General features: G+C 41.8%; 1 protein-coding gene across 1 annotated transcript in view; it reads right to left on the bottom strand.

Annotated features, from left to right (window-relative positions):
- CFTR (cystic fibrosis transmembrane conductance regulator) overlaps positions 1–20,163 on the bottom strand; it is a 151,760-nt gene that overhangs the window by 94,249 nt on the left and 37,348 nt on the right. Inside the window, exons 8-11 of the mRNA XM_014519940.2 lie at positions 13,552–13,798; positions 11,409–11,501; positions 10,593–10,775; positions 1,180–1,371 (exon numbers count right to left, since the gene is read on the bottom strand). Coding sequence (XP_014375426.1) covers positions 1,180–1,371; positions 10,593–10,775; positions 11,409–11,501; positions 13,552–13,798 — 715 coding nt within the window. The remainder of the gene's footprint in view (positions 1–1,179; positions 1,372–10,592; positions 10,776–11,408; positions 11,502–13,551; positions 13,799–20,163) is intronic.

Here is a 20,163-nt window from a genome sequence, read left to right as displayed (position 1 = left end):
AGAATAGCCAACAGCAGTGAGGCTGAACAGTACTTTTAAACTTCCTTTCAGTCTAAGAACAGCTAGTCTTTGTGCATGAAATAGGTAGCTTTCCCTTTGAAAAGAAATAGAGTTTGGAATTGCAGCAGTTTTTTGGTTCTTGGATCTGTGGGCTTAATTATAGATTTTACAGCTGGGCCCAGGGATCACACTGCAGCATACAGTCTACCAGGGTCATGTTTGCTACTACAAAAGGTTCCAAAGGTGCCTAGCCACCATCAAAACTCTGGCTGTACTTTGAGTAGCACTGGTCTAAAATACTTTTCCTCTAAGCATACAAAAAAGATTACTTTATCATTTAATTGTACTCAGTGATCCTCTTATTTTTAAACAGCCTAGCTATTGTTTTTTCGCTTGACTGGAGATAAAAGAAATAACTTTTGCTGTATGGCCTAAAGGTTTTGCTAGGCAAGTTTAAACATTTATTGTTTTGACCTATATTTTAAAGTGAAAGGGCATTATCTTAACAAGGCAGTAGGTGTGAAAAGATTTAAAAATTTAAACACAACCATGCTCAAGTACAATACTTTCGTGATTTCACTGTGCTATAAAAACACTCATTTGAGACCATGTTCTGGTAAGAGAAAAAAATCATGCAGTATGGAGCCTACTTCACTGTATCAAATAACAGCTGGATCCTGCAGTAATAGGTAAATATTTTTTTAAAACATAAAAAGGCTGTTTTCCTCATATTTTCCTTTAAATTCTTCAGGTTTTTGGAAGGAATATTGTCATTTTTAATCTGAATATTTTTTCAACTTTGAGATGTTTAAGAAACCTTTCAAAATTTAAAGAGAAATATATTTTTCATGGAAGTTCTGTTTCCACAAAATATTTTAGTTGAAAAGAAAAAGTTGAAAAGAAAACTTTTGACCAACTCTTAAAAATAAGTCATAGAAAAACTAATCTGGAAGACACATGTCTTGTAATGCCTGAGACAGCCCTGTGGGGTCTGGGTTACCTGAATCTAGAACCTGCAGCATCTGCTCAGAGTTGTTACCAATGAGTTTGTTTGGAAAGTCACATAATTCATGATGTTGAACTAACTCAGTCTTTGACTCAGTTATGACTGTAGGATGTCTTGCTTAGTTAATCTCTACACATAGATTATGAGAGAATGAATTAGCATGCAACACTGACCTCTTCAAGTTGACAGGCCTTGATGACACTCTTATATCTGTACTCATCATAGGACACACCAAAGATGATGTTTTCTTTGATAGTTCCAGGCATGATCCAGGACACTTGAGGGGAAAAGGAAATCCTTCCACTGTGCTTAATTTTACCCTCTGAAGGTTCCAACTCTCCCATTATCAACATCAGAAGAGAAGTCTGAAAATGATCAATAGCTAGTTAATGTATCAAAAAACATCTGCACAACAATTGCAACAGATGCTAAAAATACGTGAGCCATTCTGATAATTAATTCCTACATATATCTGCTAGCAAATAGTGTAGTTTCAAAAGGAAGCTTTAAGTCAAAGTTTGACAACAGTGAACAGCAGTTGGTCAATTGCCAAAGCCACTCTACTGCTAGCTCTTCCTGTAGCCAGATTCCGAAGGTTCTGTGAGGTTCTGGTCCAGATTTACAGGGAATGAAACCTGCCTACATATTCCTGTTAAGGTAATTCATGCAGGGGAAACCATCCAATGTGAGAGACATCTGCTGATGGAATCTCTCAGAAAATGGTGGGAGAACTACAGGAACAGGCAGCTGAGGAGCATCTGGGAACTCAGTCCAGGTCACCTGGAGACCTCCAAGGATGAGGAAGCTAGCTGGCTAGAGAGGACTGCAGCAGCCACCAGCAAAGGAGGAAAAACTAGATGCTTTGCAGGAAGGGAACAGGATGCTGGCTACCTCTGGCAGTAGAACTACCAACTACCATCTGTGGAAGAACTAGTACACTGTCCTGGCAATGAACGAGGAATGAAAGGTATCAAAAAAAGAGTCATGTCCCAAAGGCTTGGAAGTTCCTGGCCACCGCTCCCAAGAGAAAATGAAAGATCATGGTATTTTGAGACACTTTTTGGAGGTGGATGAAAGCATCTATCTGCTGACCTAACTTGATATCCAGAAAGTGGTACTATCTGTCAGAAACCCTAAACAGGGACATTACGGACAGGTTGCTTAAACTCATTCATCCCTTTGACCACTATCCAATACTGATCACCCAAAAGGACATTAACAAAACCATCAGTCCTTAAGCACATCAGAACTACAAGGCTCTAGGAGTGAAGGAGCTGGGGGCTCAGTTGATGTTTTCTTTAACTTTCTGGTCAAGGGTAAAGGCTAGGCATATCCTGCACAGATGTCGTTACTGGGAGGGCTTTGGTTTCTTAGATCAGGGCTTTAGATTAGTCCAATTTCTGATTGGTCATGTGAGCCCTGCCACACCCTTGACACCCCCTGTCCACTGAGTTACACCAGCACCCTGGGTCACCCCAAGTCCCCCAGCCATGGAATCCCTCAGGTCCATGGGCTGTTCTACCCAGCTCTGCCTCCAGCGGAAAGGGCAGTTATTGGAAGCTGGAGGAGGGAGTGCAGGATAATAATGGAGGAAACAGTGCACAGACTGCGAGCTAGGGACTTCAGTTGAACCCCTCAAGTGCTGTGTGCAGCCCATAGCCCACCAGTCCAAGAAGTAGGACTGTTGAATAGAAACTGGGTACATGTAACAAGAAATGGAAAAGCCTCTTTGCTCACAAACTTGCTTACCTAGTGAGGAGGTTTTTAAAGTATATCCATTGGAACTGTTAACATAAGCCCACAGGTAAGTATGAACAACAATGGTATAGACAAAGGCCCACAAACCATGAAGGATATAATCATAATAGGCTCATAAGAAGGTCAAGAGGAAAAACAATCTGCTGAACACCTTTGATGTTTATTTGCTAATGGAAAACATATGAGGAATGAATAGGAGAAAATTAAAATCCTAGAACACGGGTGGCTAATCTGTAGCATGAGGGCCATAGGCAGCCTGTGTTTATGTGTTATAGGGCATATCAGCAGCACAACAGCTAATAGGGCAGGAAGCTGAAAGCAGAGGAGGAGATGAGGCAGGGGCACAGGGAAAGAATCAGAAAGCAGAGCAGAAGATCAGGCCGGGAGCACAGAGTAGGGAACAGAAAGTAGAGCAGCAGATCAGATTGAGGAAGGGGATCAGAGTGGCACTTAGGAAGGGTGCAGGGCTAATTTGCGGCATGGCTGCCAAAAATGTTGCCCCCCATCCTAGAACATAATCAAAATTATGACTTAGCTGGCATCAGAAAGACTTGATAGAATATGTCATCGGACTGGAATATAGGTATAGAAGGGTACATTATATTCAGGAAGAACAGCCAGGGGAAAAAGGGAAGAGGTGTTTAACTTGCACATCAAAAATGTATCCATTGGTTTGAGGTCCAGAATGTAGCAGAAAGCAGTTCTGTTTAAAGACTCTGGGTGAAGTTAAAAGGAAAAAGGTACAGGAAAATGTCACCGCCTACTATAGATTATTAAAGCAGGACTATCTGGTGAATGAAGCTTTTTTGATCAAGTAACAGAACCAGGGAAAGTACAGCTGTTGGTAGTAATCAGGGACTTTTACCACCCAGACATCTGTTGGGAAAGCAATATAATAGGGCACTGTCAAAGGTTTTGGAATATATCAGGTACACCTTCTTGTTACAGAAGGTGAAGAAAATGGGAGGCACTTCTAGATTTGATTCTGACCAAGAAATGATCTAGTTAAGAAAATGAAGGTGGAAGATAACTTGGGTTGTCTTTCATAATATGGTAGAGTTCACAATTCTTATGAGAAAAGAGAAAACAGCAGACTAAAGACAATGGTCTCCAAGAACCAGACTTCAGTATACACAGAAAACTGGCAGGTAAGATCCCATGAGAAACAAGTTTAAGGAAAAAAGATATCCAAGAGATTTGGTAGTTTCACTGGCGCACACACAAACTATTCTAGTGCAAATAAAATGTAAGGCCAAACTGGATAAGTTGTGAGTTTCTGAATGACCTGAAACTCAAAAAGGAATTGAACAAAAAATGAAAACTAAGTCAAATCACTAAGGATGAATACCAATGTTCAAGATGAGTTTGCACCAACAAGATCACAAAGGCCAAGGCACAGAAATGGGTACAGCCAGCATGGGATGTAAAAGCTAATAAGAAAACATTCTAGGTTTATAGTAGTAGTAAGAAAAAGGAAGCAGTTGGTCCACTACTCAATGAGGAGAAAAGACTAGTAATGGTGCTAGGAAGTCCAAAGTATTTAATGTCTTTTGTGCTTTACTAAAAAACATTACTATGACCAGATGATTATAGTTCACATCAGTAACAAGATATTAAAAACTTGAGTTAGAAAAGAGAAGGAACAAGTTAAAAGATTAGTTGAAAGCCTAGTTTTTTTCAGGTCAACTGAACCTAAGGAACTTCACCACTGAGTACTTAGAAAGCTGGATAATTGGTGACTTTCTTTGAGAACTCTTGGAAGATGTGTGAGGTTCTAAAGAACTGGAAAAGTAAACATAGCATCTATCTTTTCAAAAGGGAAAAAAAGATGGCCTGAATAAATTATACATAGGCTAGTCAGCTTATCTTCCATTCCTGGAACCAATAAACATCTATTAGTAAGCACCTAAAAGATTAGAATATTACTGTATTTACCCCCCGCAAACTTTGCACCCTGCAATCTCCCCTCTACAGCCTCTCCCCGCACATTTCCCATCCCACACAGCCTCTGCTCTCCCATCTTCCCCTCTCCTTCCCACTTTACCCTTGCTCCACGCTGGCAGGCTCCATGCATTCTGCAGCCTAGAGCACTATAGCAGCAGTGCACAGCCCACATGGCTGCTACAAGGGCTGGCCTGGGGCTGTGCTTCATCTCTCTGGCTAGACTAGGGGCAGAGCCTCCTGGCAAAGAGCAAGGGTAAGCGGGGTTGGGGTGGGAAGGGAGTGGAGAGCTGAGGCTGGGGGCAGGAAGCAGCAGACACTGGGAGGAGGAATGGGGAAGTAGAGGCTGGGGAAGAAGGGGCTAAGGCTGTGAGGGGCAAGCACGGGGCAGATGGCAAGGGGGCAGGCATAAGCAGGGGTCAAGCTGCTTGACCTAGCCACACCACCTGCCTACCCCCTGCAGCGGTGTGGGGGATGAATTAAAAGACAAACCCCAATACTGGCAAGCTTCTTTGGGTAGATGTGATATCTTTTGTTAGACCAACTGAGTAGTTGGATAAAGTTATTTGCGAGCTTTTGGGCACAAGCACCCTTCTTCAGGCATAGGGAGCCTCTGCTAGTCTGAGATCTTCAAGGGTGAAGAAGCGTGCTTGTGCCAGAAAGCTTGCAAATAACTTTTTTCTAACTATTCAGCTGGTCTAATAAAAGATATCACATCTACTCAAAGAAGCTTGCCTGCCTATGTCCTTCGACCAACATGGCTACAACCAAAAACCCTGAAACCCCAATACTTAAATTCTATACAGGAAAATTATAACAAATTTATATCTTAAATATAAAAAAAATTAATCTTAAATTTAGGGTCATCTTAGATTCAAGTAAATCCAGTATAAGCCCAGCAAATACAGATTTGTCAAGAACAAGTCACACTCTGCGACACGGTAACAGGCCTTTAGGATAGGGAAGAAACAGAAGATATATCTTTGCCAGTTGCATATAACACCCTCTTAAGCAAACTAGAAAAATACTACAATGTGGGTCCACAACTGGTTGTAAAACTACACTCAGAGCAGTTATCAGTGGCTCACTTTACACTTGAAGGATGTATTAAGTGAAATTGTGCAAGGATCTGTCCTGGATTTGGTATGTTCACTCTTTTCATTAATGATGGCTTGAATGATAAAACAGAAAATAAACTTATTCAGCTTGCACATATACCAAAGTGGGAGGGGATGAAGACACTTTTGAAGGACAGGAGTAGAATACAAAATGATTTTGACAAATTGGAGAAGCTATCTGAAATAAACAAGATGACATTCAATGACAGCAAATGCAAAGCACTACACTTAGAAATAATCAGGTACACATGTACAAAATGGAGAATGACTGGGTAGGCTGCAGTGCTGCAAATACAGGTCTGGGAGTTATAGTAGATGACAAACTAAACAGGAGTTCATATTCATGCCATAATGTTGAGACACTAGCCACTATTTGTCTGTGTATTCCCATGCTGGGATGTATAAACAGCAGTCTCATATGTGAACTAATTTGTTCACTCTACTCAGCGCTGATGAAGCTTCAGTTGGAATGCTGCGTCCAGTATTGGGCACCACATTTCAAGACCATCTGTAGAAAGTCTAGACGACAGTAACAAAAACATGACCTCTGAGAAAAGATTGAAAGAAATGGATGTGTTTAGTCTAGACAGGAAAAAACTATGGGGAACTGTAATGAACAGTCTTTAATTATACCAAAGTTTACTGCAAAGAGGAAAATTATAAATTGCTCTTCAGGTCCACTGGGAACACAACAAAAATTAATGGCCTTATAATGAAACAGGAAGACTTAATTTAGATGTCAAGAAAATTTTCTAATTCCAAGACTAATTAAGCAGAATAAGGTTTGGAATTCTCCATCTTTGCAGGGTTTCAAGAGAAAGTTAGCAAAATATCAGTCAGAATAATCTTTGCAGGAATATCTGGAAACTGATCCTCTTGGGACAAGAGAAAGGATTAAAACAACCATCTTTTCAGGCTGCAAGATGTAATGACCCAGTTCAGAGGCAGGCAGCTGGGTGGGTGATAAGACCCAACTGCCACTGCTGCTTTTTCCCAATATGGCATGGGGGAAGACCCCTGTGGACAAAGCCCCATGTCCTCAAGCTAGATTCAGCCTGTGGGCCATAGGTTATTAGATGATCACCTGTTGCCCCTTCCATCTCTGCTTTCCATGATTCTTTTATGGTGCATTCATCTTGAATAGAAAGTCCATGTAACCTAAGCTGCATTTAGCAGGAGCTTGAAGTAGTGCATAGTAGGAACCAAAAGGCTCCAAATTGGAAAAAATGCCACACTCAATAAATTAAGGAAATTGTATATAACGCCTTAGGCATTCTAAAATGGTTACTGTGAATTTTGCATTCTTATTGGTTGCTGCACTGAAGATAGCTCACGGGATGTTCTGGTGAAAGACCAAAGATCAAAATACTTTAGACCAGCAAAACTATCTTTTAAATAAAATATCACTGAAGTAGTCTTTTTATATTGGTTTACAAGTGAAACAGTATGCCAGTTCCACAAATAATACCAATTAGCATGAATAATTATGGCAATTCCATGCATCCATAAATCAAGTGCACCTGTAAATAGGCACATATTTTAAAATCAGACCTACAGCCTTTTCACAAGGTAAGAATGTGTGTGTGTGTGCGCGTGTACATGGGCATGCATGTGTATGCCTCTTCATGTGTGTTTACATGTAGGAAAGAGAGAAGGAAGTGGGAGGAAGTTATTGCTAATGTTGACATTAGTCATTACTATGTCTAATTTATTTTCTTTTTTCACAATACAACACCAAATATGTTTGCACTGTCTGTTGCTGTCACATAGCCTGAGAAAGCTTTCTATTTGTTTAACCTTGAAAAATGTAATTTCTTAATGTGTGTTTAATTATTCACATAAACAACTCGGTCTGATCTGCTTTTTCCTCTGTGACTGTTAATGCAACTACATGAATACATGACACAAGCATGGCTACTATTTCCCTTCATAAAAAGATCAATTGCAATTTCAATACTGACGTTATAATTTCGAAGTTAATCAGTAGCTTGTGGTAACCTTGTCACACATTGCCAGATGCCTGATCAAAGAATAGAGTTGAGAAATACAGGAAATGTATGTTATATAAGACCTTCCAATGGCACTCTTATCACTAACTCATCTGGGATGTAATTGTCAAAACCTCCATAAATCTTTTTAAGTCACAGTTTCATGATGTCACACCTAGAGACTCAGATAGATAATCCAATATTCACAGATATCTGGGGCAGTATTTCATCCCCCTGTCCCAGCGCTGACTTTTACAAAAAGCCTATTTCATTAGGTTACACAGTATCTGGTCTTTCATAGGACTAACCATATAGTACATGCAGCTGATGTAAACGAAAGGGCGTGTCAGCACTGCCACCCTGCTGTGCCTGGGGGCATTGCTCTGTTGCATGCTTACAAATTCCGTCCTGCTCTGCACATGCCAAACCAGAATGAGGCCTTAGAGTGGCACTTAGTAAGTGCCAATAAGCATGTCTGAGCCAGAGTCCAAGAGTGGGACTGGGCATACAACAGGAACAGGTTTAACAAAACTATATTACCTCATTTTGGCAAGTTGAGGCATGTTGAATGGGAGCAAATATGGGAGGCACTTCACAGCAGAATGCATAGGCCCAACATAGTAGTAAAAACACATCCAGATTGTCTACTGGAAAAGCACTCAGAAAGAGTTGAAGTCACAGGTCTTTGATTTTGAAAGTCCAACAAAATACTTTTAGCAGATTTTAGTTATTGACAAAAACATGAATATGATCTGTTTTGGCAGATCATAGAGTTCACTTGCACATGGATTATCCACAACAACCCTAACCAAAAGTAGAACCCAAAGGTTAAATATTTTCAGGAAAAAATCATAGTTTCCTTTTCCTAAATCTTTTTAGATATAGTTTTTATTGTAACCGTCTCACATAAGTGGATTCTACAGAAAGATCTGACCAATCTTACTTAAATTAATTGTTAGTTTAAAATTTTAAGTATTTAAAATATAGTACAAACCATATTAGACTTATGGGACTAAAACAACGTGCCGAAAATATTGTTTTGTTCATTTTACATGAAAATGTTTTTCTGCCTCTTCTTGGATATGCTAAAAGTCATAAGCAGAAACTTTGGCATAGTTACCAGCTTATCATCATGTACTCAGTCTATCATATAATTCTTACTGATATCAGTACTTAAGCCTAATTCTTGATACCTTGGCACTACTAGTGTTCATGGAAGTTTACCATTGATTTTATAGTCAACCAAGAGTATCACCCAAAAAACATAATCAATTGAGAAAAAAGGGGGGAAAAAGGAAGACAAATCAGTACACAAATAATTTGCAAACTTAGAGGTAGAACAGATGCCCAATGTATGACATTATTACAGACTGAACCAGATTGTCAACCCTTTCTCCACAAGCAGTCACACTGGACACAATAGGGACACTTTTGCAGCATACAAATGTTACATTTGATGGGAAATATGCAGTTTCCATAACAAAGATTGAACATACAGCTGTTCTAGTGATTTGTGATGAAAAAAATATAACAATTCCTCTTTCAAAAAGTATAACAATTCCTCTTTCAAACAGCAACATCTCCAGAAACAGAATGTTTTCTAGCACCACATATAGTACCTGTTTGCTTCATGCAGTGTAACGTGGGTCTCTAGGGCCCCCCAGTATCCCAGTCCTCCACTCTCGCCCTCTCCTCCAAGGGGAAGGTAGAGGGGGAGAATGGCTGACTCCCTAATAGCCCACCTAGTGACAAGCTGTCAGGGAGCCCGGTGGGGACTCTGCTCTCACAATCACTTGAACAATCTCAGCTCTCTCTAGGACTGTTCAAGTAGTGGCATTGATTCCAGGAAATTTGCAGTGCTGCAACTGAACACTTGTCCATAGCCTTAGTCATTATCTGCTGTAAACAGCCTGATCAGGTGTGCTATGTGCAAACTAATTGCACTAGAACTGGTCAGGATTTTTTTTTTGTTGGAAACATGAAAGTTTCAATGAGACTTTCATCAGAAAGTTTTCTCAGCTCAGAGTTTCGACAGAGATAGATACCATCTGCAGAATAGACAGGTGGTAGTGGTACTCACCTGGGATGCAGGAAATCTATCCTCCAGTCCCTAGAACACTACCCTCAGAATAGCCTGGTTATTCATCTGAGTTAAAGGAAGACTAGGTTCAATTCCATGGCGTATATTAGGCAGAGCAAAGACCTGAACCTAAGTCTCCCACATACAAACTGAGGGTCTAACCACTAAACTGTAAGTTCTCTGATACTTCTCTATCTCTCAGCTTTGCGTGATAGAAAAACTGTCTATCTCTTCTCTCTAATATTGAATGATTTGGTTATCTATTGCTAGGCTCTTCAGAATATTGTTTTTGAAGGCAAGAAAATTGTAATGATAACAATTACTTTTCTACAGTCTTCACTAGGGATACAGATTTTGTTACTTTTACAAGGTTTTTCTTCTTTCCTAAACATAGGGAGGGGTTTCCCCCATGTAAATGACTAGCTTCTTCCTGAGCTTATGCTTCCTTGTGTATAAAGAAAACAACCAGCAAAATATTCCTACATTAACTTAGGGCTAAAAATATAATATATATCTTTTGGCCATTCCACTCAAACTAGATACTCTCTCCTAAAGGCTTAACTTTAGTAGACAGCACAATCTGAGATGATTATGACTGAGCATACACCATTATTTAACACTATATTATATTTAACATTTAAGAATTCAACTTTACAGCACTTATAGATATATTTTTATCAATGAATTGGAATTTGGAATACCTTGCCTGCCCCAGTAGAGCCAGAAACAGCTAGTAACTGTCCTTTCTCAATCTTAAAATTTATATCCTTAAGAACTGGAGTTCCGTGAAATGGGAAGTTACTGAAGAAGAGACTGTCATCATTGCCAGAAACTTTTCGGTTGTTAGTTTCTTGCTTTGTTGTTACAAAAAGATCTCCAATTCCCTGAAAAACATATACGTTCAAAGAAGTGCACATATAAGACAAATATATGAAGACATCTATATAATATTGTAGAACTGTATTATTTGATTTAGGTATGCACTTATGCTTCTAACATTAGTTTTCCTATCTACACTCTCCTTTATTACTGCTTTATATATATATATATATTGTCTGCCATTGCTGGGGAAGATAAGCAAAAACACATTCAACTGCTTTTTCCATGTCTATAAAACTTTGCAGCCTGTTTATGATTCCATGCAAATATAAATCAGGAGTAACCAACAAGAGGCTGCCAAAATGGAATAAGTGCTTCCTCCAACATTTTTTACCTAAGAAAATCCTAACATGACTTTTCAAAGGCAACCCACATTTCTATCAATCCCACTGGCCAAAAAGCAAGCTTTCCTTCTTTGATATGGCTAGTCAAATCAATAAACTGTTTTCCCCTTCACAGGGAGCTCATCAGCAGATAGTCTTGAACTAGTGCATGGGCACTGAGGCAAGAATAGATGACCCAGAAGGAGGTCTTGGTTTGGACTTTTTATTATTCTCTGTAATTAATGGAAAACTGTGAAGGTCAATTTTTTTTTAATAATCTTATTTTATTTGGATACGACTTTAAAATATTCTAACCTCATCCCAGAAGGCTGTTACTTTGTCCAGCTCAACCCCAGTTGTTGTTAAATTATACTCCAATGTCTTATATTCTTCTTTTAGCAAGAAGTCCTAGAAATGCAGACAGAATATTATAGCAAACAGTATTAAACCACTTCCACCAATAAGAATATAACATAACACACAGCACACTTAATCTGTACATACAAGTCAACATCAAGTACTGGCTCATACTACTGAAATTATTACATTTTTGCATTTCAGTGAAAGGCAGGTGAGTATGTTGCATCTAATGCATTTCCTTTTCTGTTGATGGTTGAAAGTAGATATATAGGTGCTGTCACCATGGAAACATACTGTGACTATAAAGAGGACTTAAGAAAAGTTTGGCATTTCCTTGTTTTTTTAGGCTTGTGTTGGCAATGGCAAGCCACCAATCTAAATTCTTTTTACACAAAATTTTGTTTTATGGAATATGTTAGAATATATCATACCATTGATAAACAAAGAAATAAAATGGTTATTCATTCCTATCTTGATTAACTCAGGAGTCCATTAGCAAGATAAATATATGCACATGCAAACTAGGTTACACACAAAATCTTTGTTATTACAGCATTACTGGGAGAAGCAGGACATTCAGACTTGGGCTGCTTGCTATCTGATGTCAAGTGGTTAAAAATATTTTCCCAAGGGGTAAGGAGTGGCATCAGTTGTGTGTTACATAGTTACATCTGATGCAAAGCATGAATTAAGTGTTATGTAGCCACCTCTGAGTTGCTTATTAAGGCTCACTGATATTTAAATACAGGTATCTACCTAGGCAATACAATAAGTATGCTGAAGGAGTTTCAGGAATAGAAAATAAGATTGATCAAGGCCCTCTTCAGGATCCTAGCAAAGGAGTCAGAGTAGAAATTTCACAAATAGAACAGGCAAGCAGAGGAGACAGCAAGTGCTTGGAAAAGGAATTATAAAAGCAACAGCAGGTAAAGCCTCAGAGCCAAACAGGGCACTTCAGGCAAGAGAAGGGAAAGGATGGACAGGCTTTCATTGCAGCAAACTGGGGGAAGATCCAACTGAGCTTTGGAGTCAACCCTCAGTCAGAGAAAGTAAGATGATAAAGGAAGACTGCATGATTCTGAAAAACCATGAGATGTGGACTGTTCCAGAAGAAACTTATACCAAACCAGGGGACTCTCCAGTGTGATAAAGAAACTGAGAAAGAAAAAAAAAAAGAGTGTTTTTTGCTATTTGTGCTTCTATCTACCAGATGTGCTTTTTATTCTATTAAGTAAATAGCAAACTTGTTCAAAAATCCTGTACAAAGAAAAGAGAAAAACTCTCAAATGTCCACACTAGCTGGAGTTCTATGATCAGTCATTTTTAAATTAATACAGCATCTTGAGGTGGGGCCTAGGACACTTGGGCTTCCCACGTCCATGAAGGGGTAATAGACAGAGTGCCTGTCTAGGAACTGTGCCTTGAAAGGACGAGAGAAGAAAAATATCTGCAGCCTACTGAGACATAGAGAAATTTAGAGTAAAGCAGTCCAGTGAATTGGGATCTGGCACAATGATGTGGTGAGTGTCCAGGAGTGGGATCTCAACCTGGTTGATCTTTACCTTCGCTTTTCACTCTTCTCCTCACTAAATATTTTTTTCTTAAATAACTTTAACAAAGTGCACCACTGGGATTTGGACATAAAGCAATAAAGAATTCCTTCTTCCAAGATCGACTTTAAATAGCACTTAAAATGATACAATCTATAAAAACCCATGTTAATCTCACTTTCCCACAGAAAATTCCTTTTGAGAAGAGTGGGTGAGTGCGGTCTGCAGCACCTGTTGGACAAGCCATTTTGTCACGTTCACATTTAGGAATCTTATTCTTCAGATGATTCAGTAGTAACTTAGAAGTGTTTTTCTTTAAACGATATAGTTCTCAGGTGGCCTTAGACTTTTGACCTAACCCTATGGATACTGACAAAACATACGCAAAATGATAGGATTTATAATGACTTTTAATGAGTGTAGTTAAACCAATCAATAGTTTATGCTGCAAGTTTACATCAGTGTGCTTTTGCTGATCAACTGATGAGATAATGTACTATAAAAGATTAGTTTATGTCCCCGGAAAGATCTCAGTTTATGTACCATACCTGTATTTTGTTTATTGCTCCAAGAGAGTCATACCAGGTTTGAACAGCCCCTGGAAACTGCCTAGTTACTGCCAATCGAAGAACAATGGAGAAGGAGATGGTGGTAAATATTTTTCGGATAATAATTCCATGGGTCAGTGCATAGGGAAGCACAGCCAAAAACACCACAAAGAACCCCGAAAAGAAGAAGGTTGAACTGTTGAAATATCTCACATAAGCAGCTTTTCGGGTCAGCTTAAGTTCAGTTCTGTTAAAAAAAAAAGCACAGTGGTTCACTGTTCCAAGTCTAACGAACCTTGATAAATGGTAACAGAAATGGAGTTAAAAAATGGACTCAACCATATTCTTTTTTTCCATCACTGTCTGTCATTACTTTCCAAAATGACTAATAATGTTGAGTCAGAAAGCCTAAGGTAGGAAAGTGAGCAGGTAACTGCTTTTGGTCACATACCTGTAATTCCCATTGATGTTGCCTAAATGTATTTAAAGTCAAGACTTTGCCCACCAAGTCTGCACTTTTCCCTTACATACTCCAGTACTTCACAGAACCAGTTTAGAAGCAAGTGGGACATATCAGCTGTTGAGAGGGGATGGAGGTATGTCCAAACAGATCTTTCTGTGGCACAACAACAGAATTCTTCTGTTTTCCTGCCTTGTTAGTAAGGACTGTGACCATGAAGGGAGCTGAAATTACTGCTGAGTTACAACTGTGTTTTACTAGACTCAAAATATAGGGGAGACAGAATTAGATCTCTGATAAGAGTGAGATACAATCTGAGATGGGTAGTAAGAGAAGCAGTCCTTGAGCAGCCGGCCAGTTGGCTAAGGCTGTGCATTGGGCAGTGACATTTTGGACTCTTTTTCATTAATATGCAGGAGAGGTAACCCCTTAAGTGAACAAGTTTTGTTTGGAGATGGACTAGGATGCACAGTGGGCACATATGGCTAGGATGCATAGTGGGCACATATACTACATTTACTGTGCCGTAACCTAAATCACTGCACAGCATGGGCATGCATATGCACATGCATGCCCATACTGCGCATTAAATATGGTGACTTATTTTGACTTCAGCATAAATTTGATACCTGCATCATGCAGGTATCAAATTTACACCCAATTAGTGCAGTAATACATGTGTAGAAGCCTTACTGTGCAGTAACACTGTGTGTGTGGACTGACTTGGGACTAAAGTTAGTCCCAAATTTAGTCCCAAGTCAGCTTACACATGGAGATAATGTGCTTGTGTACACACACCTGCAAGGGTAGACACCGGCCTATTCCCACTTATTGTACAGTAATTTACTGTGCAATAAATTTAAGCTGGCATATAGACATGCCCAGTGTTTTCCAAAACTCTTCTCTTCAGTATGTAAATAATCAAATTCGCCAGTCAGAAACTAAAGTTACTGTCACTTCACAAAGTCTCCTTCACTCTTAGCTATAGCTGGCAATGGATTAGTGTACATATCGCTCCACCTGTCAGTATCTGGTCCACATCAGGGAAACTAATGATCCTTCTAGTAAACCAAAATCTGTGAACTTTTTGAAGAAACCCAGTGCCATTGCCATCTACCACCCAGACGCTATGCAATCCCCTGGTTTTCATGTCATTAGCCCTCCACTCTGAATCTTACAACTTAACGTTGTGGGTTTGTCAGCTGTCAAGCAAAGCCTAATTCCAAGCTACCTATACATAAATGCACACTTTCTTAAATACTTCCAGAGAAAAGTCTAAAGATGGTATTCTGATTTAATCAGTGTGAATTAATATCAACAGCCTTCACCACAAAAGCACCATAGAAAAAAATGTAAGTATGTTATCACAGAAAACCAAACAGCAAGAATCAGAAAACAAATAAAGACACAAGCATCTGCTTAAGAATATCCCCTCAATGAAATGGAGTGGGCCCTTGAGTGGCCGGCTGCAAATTTTAAATTTGCAGCCTGGACTGCAAAGAAGGATTTTTCTGGAAATTATAAAAAAAAATAAAACATCCAAGATCAGTTCTTTGTAATGACAAAACATATACAAGGCAAGCAGAAGAGAGCAGAGCAAGATGTTTGCCTGGCATGTCTTTTAACACAAGCAGTAAATTGGATTCAGAACCAAACAATATAAACTGATCTTTATATCTGGGGGCCCAGAATTGATATTTTTAATCTGAATCAGTCCCCGCTTGCTACTTGGCAAGTACAAGAAACATCAAAGAATGGCCTGCCTCTCCATGGGAGTTAGCATGCATGCTACCCTTTGGGCACATCTGCATGAGCTATCTACTGCAGTTAACTAATTAGCTCTGCAGCAAACATCTCAGCACCTACATATACAAGGCAATTAGGCTGGAGTAAACTAATTAACTCCATAGCAGAATAGTACTTGTATTTACAAGTACTATCTTGCTCCTGAGTTTTTTACCCTGCAGCAGCACATGTGTAGACACTAACCTGGCTGGCTGGGGCAGGGTGCTTCAGTGCAGGGGGTACCTGCCAGCCAGCCCATGTTTCAGGGCAGGGGGCTGCCTGCCAGCTAGCACCACACTGGAGCACCCTCATGCCCCAACCAGCCCCTCCACAACATGTTGAGCTGGGAGGGGGGGCAGTCCCAAGCTGTCAGGCTGACCTCCAGGGCCTCCTGCCAACTGGGGCTGCTCTGACCCAGTTCAACGTCTTGCAGTCCCAGGTGCCTGTTGAAAGAGTATGTCCAGGAGCAATAAATTCCAGGGTTTATTGCTTTGCATTAATTGTACATATAGACGCACCTTTCAGGATAGCAAGGCTGGCTGCTGTTTACAGGAGTAGAGCTGGCTGGAAGTTTTATGACAAATTGGTTGCTACAGAAAATGCCAATTCATCAAAACAGGAATGTTTACTGGAAGCTAACTAATTTCATTAGCAACCGACCCAGTTTCCAGCTAGCTGACTCAAGCTCTGGTCAGAAGCCTAATTTCCAGGGTTCCTGGTTCTGGGATAGCCCAATCATACAGACTAGGGAACTCCAGGCTCCCTGGCTAGGGACAGACATTCAAAAAGCCTGAACATGAATTGATTCAATTTTTGCAGATTAGTCTAACCTGCCTAGATTGCAGTTTGCAACTACACAGACATTCCCTCTGGACTGAGGAAATGCAGGCACAAACCTGCAGTGGTTCAGCCTAGAAGCCAGGGGCACTAAAGCAGCCCTTCTCTTCCTCAGTGCTGAGCTGAGGGGGGACCTGGGCAAGACGCTCTGATTAGGGAGGGGTGTAAACCCCCATCCCACCTGCAGTCCCAGGCTTTTCCCCACTCACTGCTCAAGGGGTGGGAGTGTTGCTAGACCCCAGACCCTGGCTAGGACTCTGAGGCAAACGGGTGGGGGCGGGGGGCATATATCCATCTGTTGATGATACAGAGCTTTTCAATCTCCCTCTCTCTGCTTCTTCATACTGTCTGCAAACCTAACAAGTGAGGGAGCCATCAGAGAGCTGATAACACAGCGTTTGGCAGCCCATCAACAAAACAAAAGCTGCTCTCATTAGTTCAAGCTCTTCTTAAACAGCGTTTTCCAAGGAAGGAACAGAAGGACATTACCAGCGGACCTGTTGATTAGCTCCAAAAAGCCCTAAGTGGGCACTGTTCTGTCTGCCTGTCCCAGTAAAACTGAAGACACACACACACACACCTCTCAGCATTAGCTAGTATACCACATGCCTAAGGTCCATGGGGCTGAGGTCCATGCTGTGGGAGAGGGGTGGGAGGGGGTGATCCCTGTTTGAACAGTGAGCAGCAAGCACAGGGGTGGGGGGGCACAGGGAAGCCAGGCAGATCCTGCTGTGCCTGCAGTTTCCGCCAGAGCTCCACCTAGGGGGCAGAGAGACAGGACCAGCCCTGTTCTGTGGAGCAGACAGTGCAGCCAAGGGCTGCAAAGCATCTGGGATGCTGGGGGACTCTGCTTTAATTTAAACCAGGAACAGGTCTGGGACAGACACTGCATAAACCAGTTTGACCCAAATCAGTTAAGTCTGATACTACATTCAACCAGGTTTATCTTAAACTAGTTTCAGCCATTTTTAAATTGGTTTATCTGCACTGAACTTATGTTCTGTTACAGGTTTAAACCAGTTTCTGACCACTTAAACTGGCCTATGTGTAATGTCTGTCCCTACCCCCTGACACAGACCCAGGATAATGGGAGGCAGGGAAGCTTCAGCAAGCTGCAACTGCCCGGGCTTCTATTCTCCCAACTCTTTGGCCAGGAAATCCTCTGGTTATTCCTAAATCCACAGGACTCACAGGGTGGTTGATGAATCCAGATGGGGCAGAGGAGGGGTAGAACTAAAGTCCCTGTAAATGAGGCCAAGTAGCCCCATTTAATTTAAGAAAAAAATGAATTAAAGTGGGAGAGCAGGAAATCCTCAGCGACTCATCTAGAATTGGGATCCCTAGCCTTCCAGGCTCCCTGCCATGCATCTTTAACAATTTCATTGCCTCTGGTTTTTTTGTGCAGGGACCGGGATTCCCCCACCAAGATTCGGGACCAACTCAGAAGAGACTCCGCCAGGCCTAGGGTCAGAGAGGACCGAGTTAGAGAACTTCTGGAGGGGCTGGACGTGTTCAAATCAGCAGGTCCAGATGATCTCCACCCCAGGGTGTTGAGGGAATTGGCAGGGTTTATTGCGGGGCCCCTGGCACAGATTTACAAGCACTCATGGTTCTCTGGCCAGGTGCTGGATGACTAGAAGAGGGCCAGTGTGGTCCCCATCTTCAAAAAAGGGAGGAGGGAGGACCAGGGCAACTATAGGCCCATTAATCTTACTTCGATCCCAGGGAAGCTCTTTGAGAAAATTATCAAGGAGCACAACCTGGTGAGGGGTCTGCAGGTGCTCGACTGCCTGGGCGACAGTGATCTTCGCCTGCTGGAATTCATCATCCAGCACAAGGTGGCAAAGGTCTGCAGCAAAGGTCTGCAGTCTTTCTGGACTTTAGGAAGGCCTTCAACATTGTCTCTCAACCCATTCCCATTAAAAAACTAGGGGACTGTGGCATCAACACCTACACAGTCAAATGGGTCACTAGTTGGCTGGAGGGCCACACCCAGAGAGTGGTGGTGGATAGGTCATTTTTGACCTGGAGGGATGTGGGCAGTAGGGTTCCACAGGGCTCAGTCCTTGGGCCCACACTGTTCAACATCTTCATCAGTGACTTGGACGAGGGTGTAAAAAGCACCATGTTCAAATTCGCAGATGACACTAAGATGTGGGGAGAGGTGGGCATGCTAGAAGGGAGGAATAGGCTGCAATCAGACCTAGAAAGGTTACAGGGGTGGGCAGATGAGAACAGGATGGGTTTCAACACTGACAAGTGCAAGGTGCTGCACCTGGGGAGGAAGAACCAGCAACATACCTATAGGCTGGGGAACTCCCTTCTCATCAGCACAGAGGCAGAAAAGGATCTTGGAGTCATTACTGATGCCAAAATGAACATGAGCCGACAGTGTGGGAAAGTGGTCAGGAAGGCCAACCGTACCTTGTCATGCATCCACAGATGCATCTCAAGCAGGTCCAAGGAGGTGATCCTCTCCCTCTATGCGACACTGGTCAGGCCACAGTTGGAGTACTGCATCCAGTTCTGGGCACCGCACTTCAGGAGGGATGTGGACAACATGGAGAGGGTCCAGAGGAGGGCCACCCACATGATCAGGAGTCAGCAGGGCAGGCCCTACAAGGAGAGGTTAAGGGACCTGAACCTGTTCAGCCTCCACAAGAAAAGGCTGAGGGGAGTTCTAGTGGCCGTTTACAAACTGGTAAGGGGGGACAAGCAGGCATTGGGGGAGTCCCTGTTCCCCCGAGCACTACCAGGAGTGACAAGAAATAACTGTCACAAGCTGGCAGAGGGTAGATTTAGGCTAGAAATCACGAGGCGCTACTTCACTGTCGGGCGATTAGGATCTGGAACCAACTTCCAAGACAAGTGATGCTGGCTCCTACTCTGGGGGTCTTGAAGAGGAGGTTAGACGAACACCTCGCTGAGGTCGTTTGACCCCAGTACTCTTGCCTGCCATGGCAGGGGTTCGGACTTGATGATCTGCTCAGGTCCCTTCCGACCCTACCAACTATGAAACTATGAAACATCTGTGAAAGGCCAGCAGTGGGGATGATGCTCAGGGGCAACCAGCATGGTTTCATTAGGGGCAGGTCCTGTCAGACCAACCTGATTGCCTTCTACAATCAGGTCCCATTCTCATTAAAAAGCTAGGTGACTGTGGCATTGATACCTACATAGTCAGATGGATAGCAAATTGGCTGAGGGGCCACACTCAGAGAGTAGTGGTGAATGGGTCATATTCGACCTGGAGGGATGTGAGCAGTGGAGTCCCCCAGGGCTCGGTCCTTGGGCTCATACTGTTCAATTTCTTTATTAGCGACTTGGATGAGGGGGTGAAAAGCACCCTGTTTAAATTTGCAGACAACACCAAGATTTGGGCTGAGGTGGGCATGCTAGAAGGGAGGGACAGGATACAGTTAGACCTGGACAGGTTACAGGGGTGGGCAAATGAGAATAGGATGGGATTCAATACTGACAAGTGCAGGGTGCTGCACTTGGGTAGTAAGAACCAGCAGCATACCTATAGG

Source organism: Alligator sinensis, unplaced genomic scaffold (genome assembly GCF_000455745.1).
Source record: "Alligator sinensis unplaced genomic scaffold, ASM45574v1 scaffold65_2, whole genome shotgun sequence".
Classification (NCBI taxonomy): Eukaryota; Metazoa; Chordata; order Crocodylia; family Alligatoridae; genus Alligator; species Alligator sinensis.
This window is presented reverse-complemented; position numbering and strand designations above follow the sequence as displayed.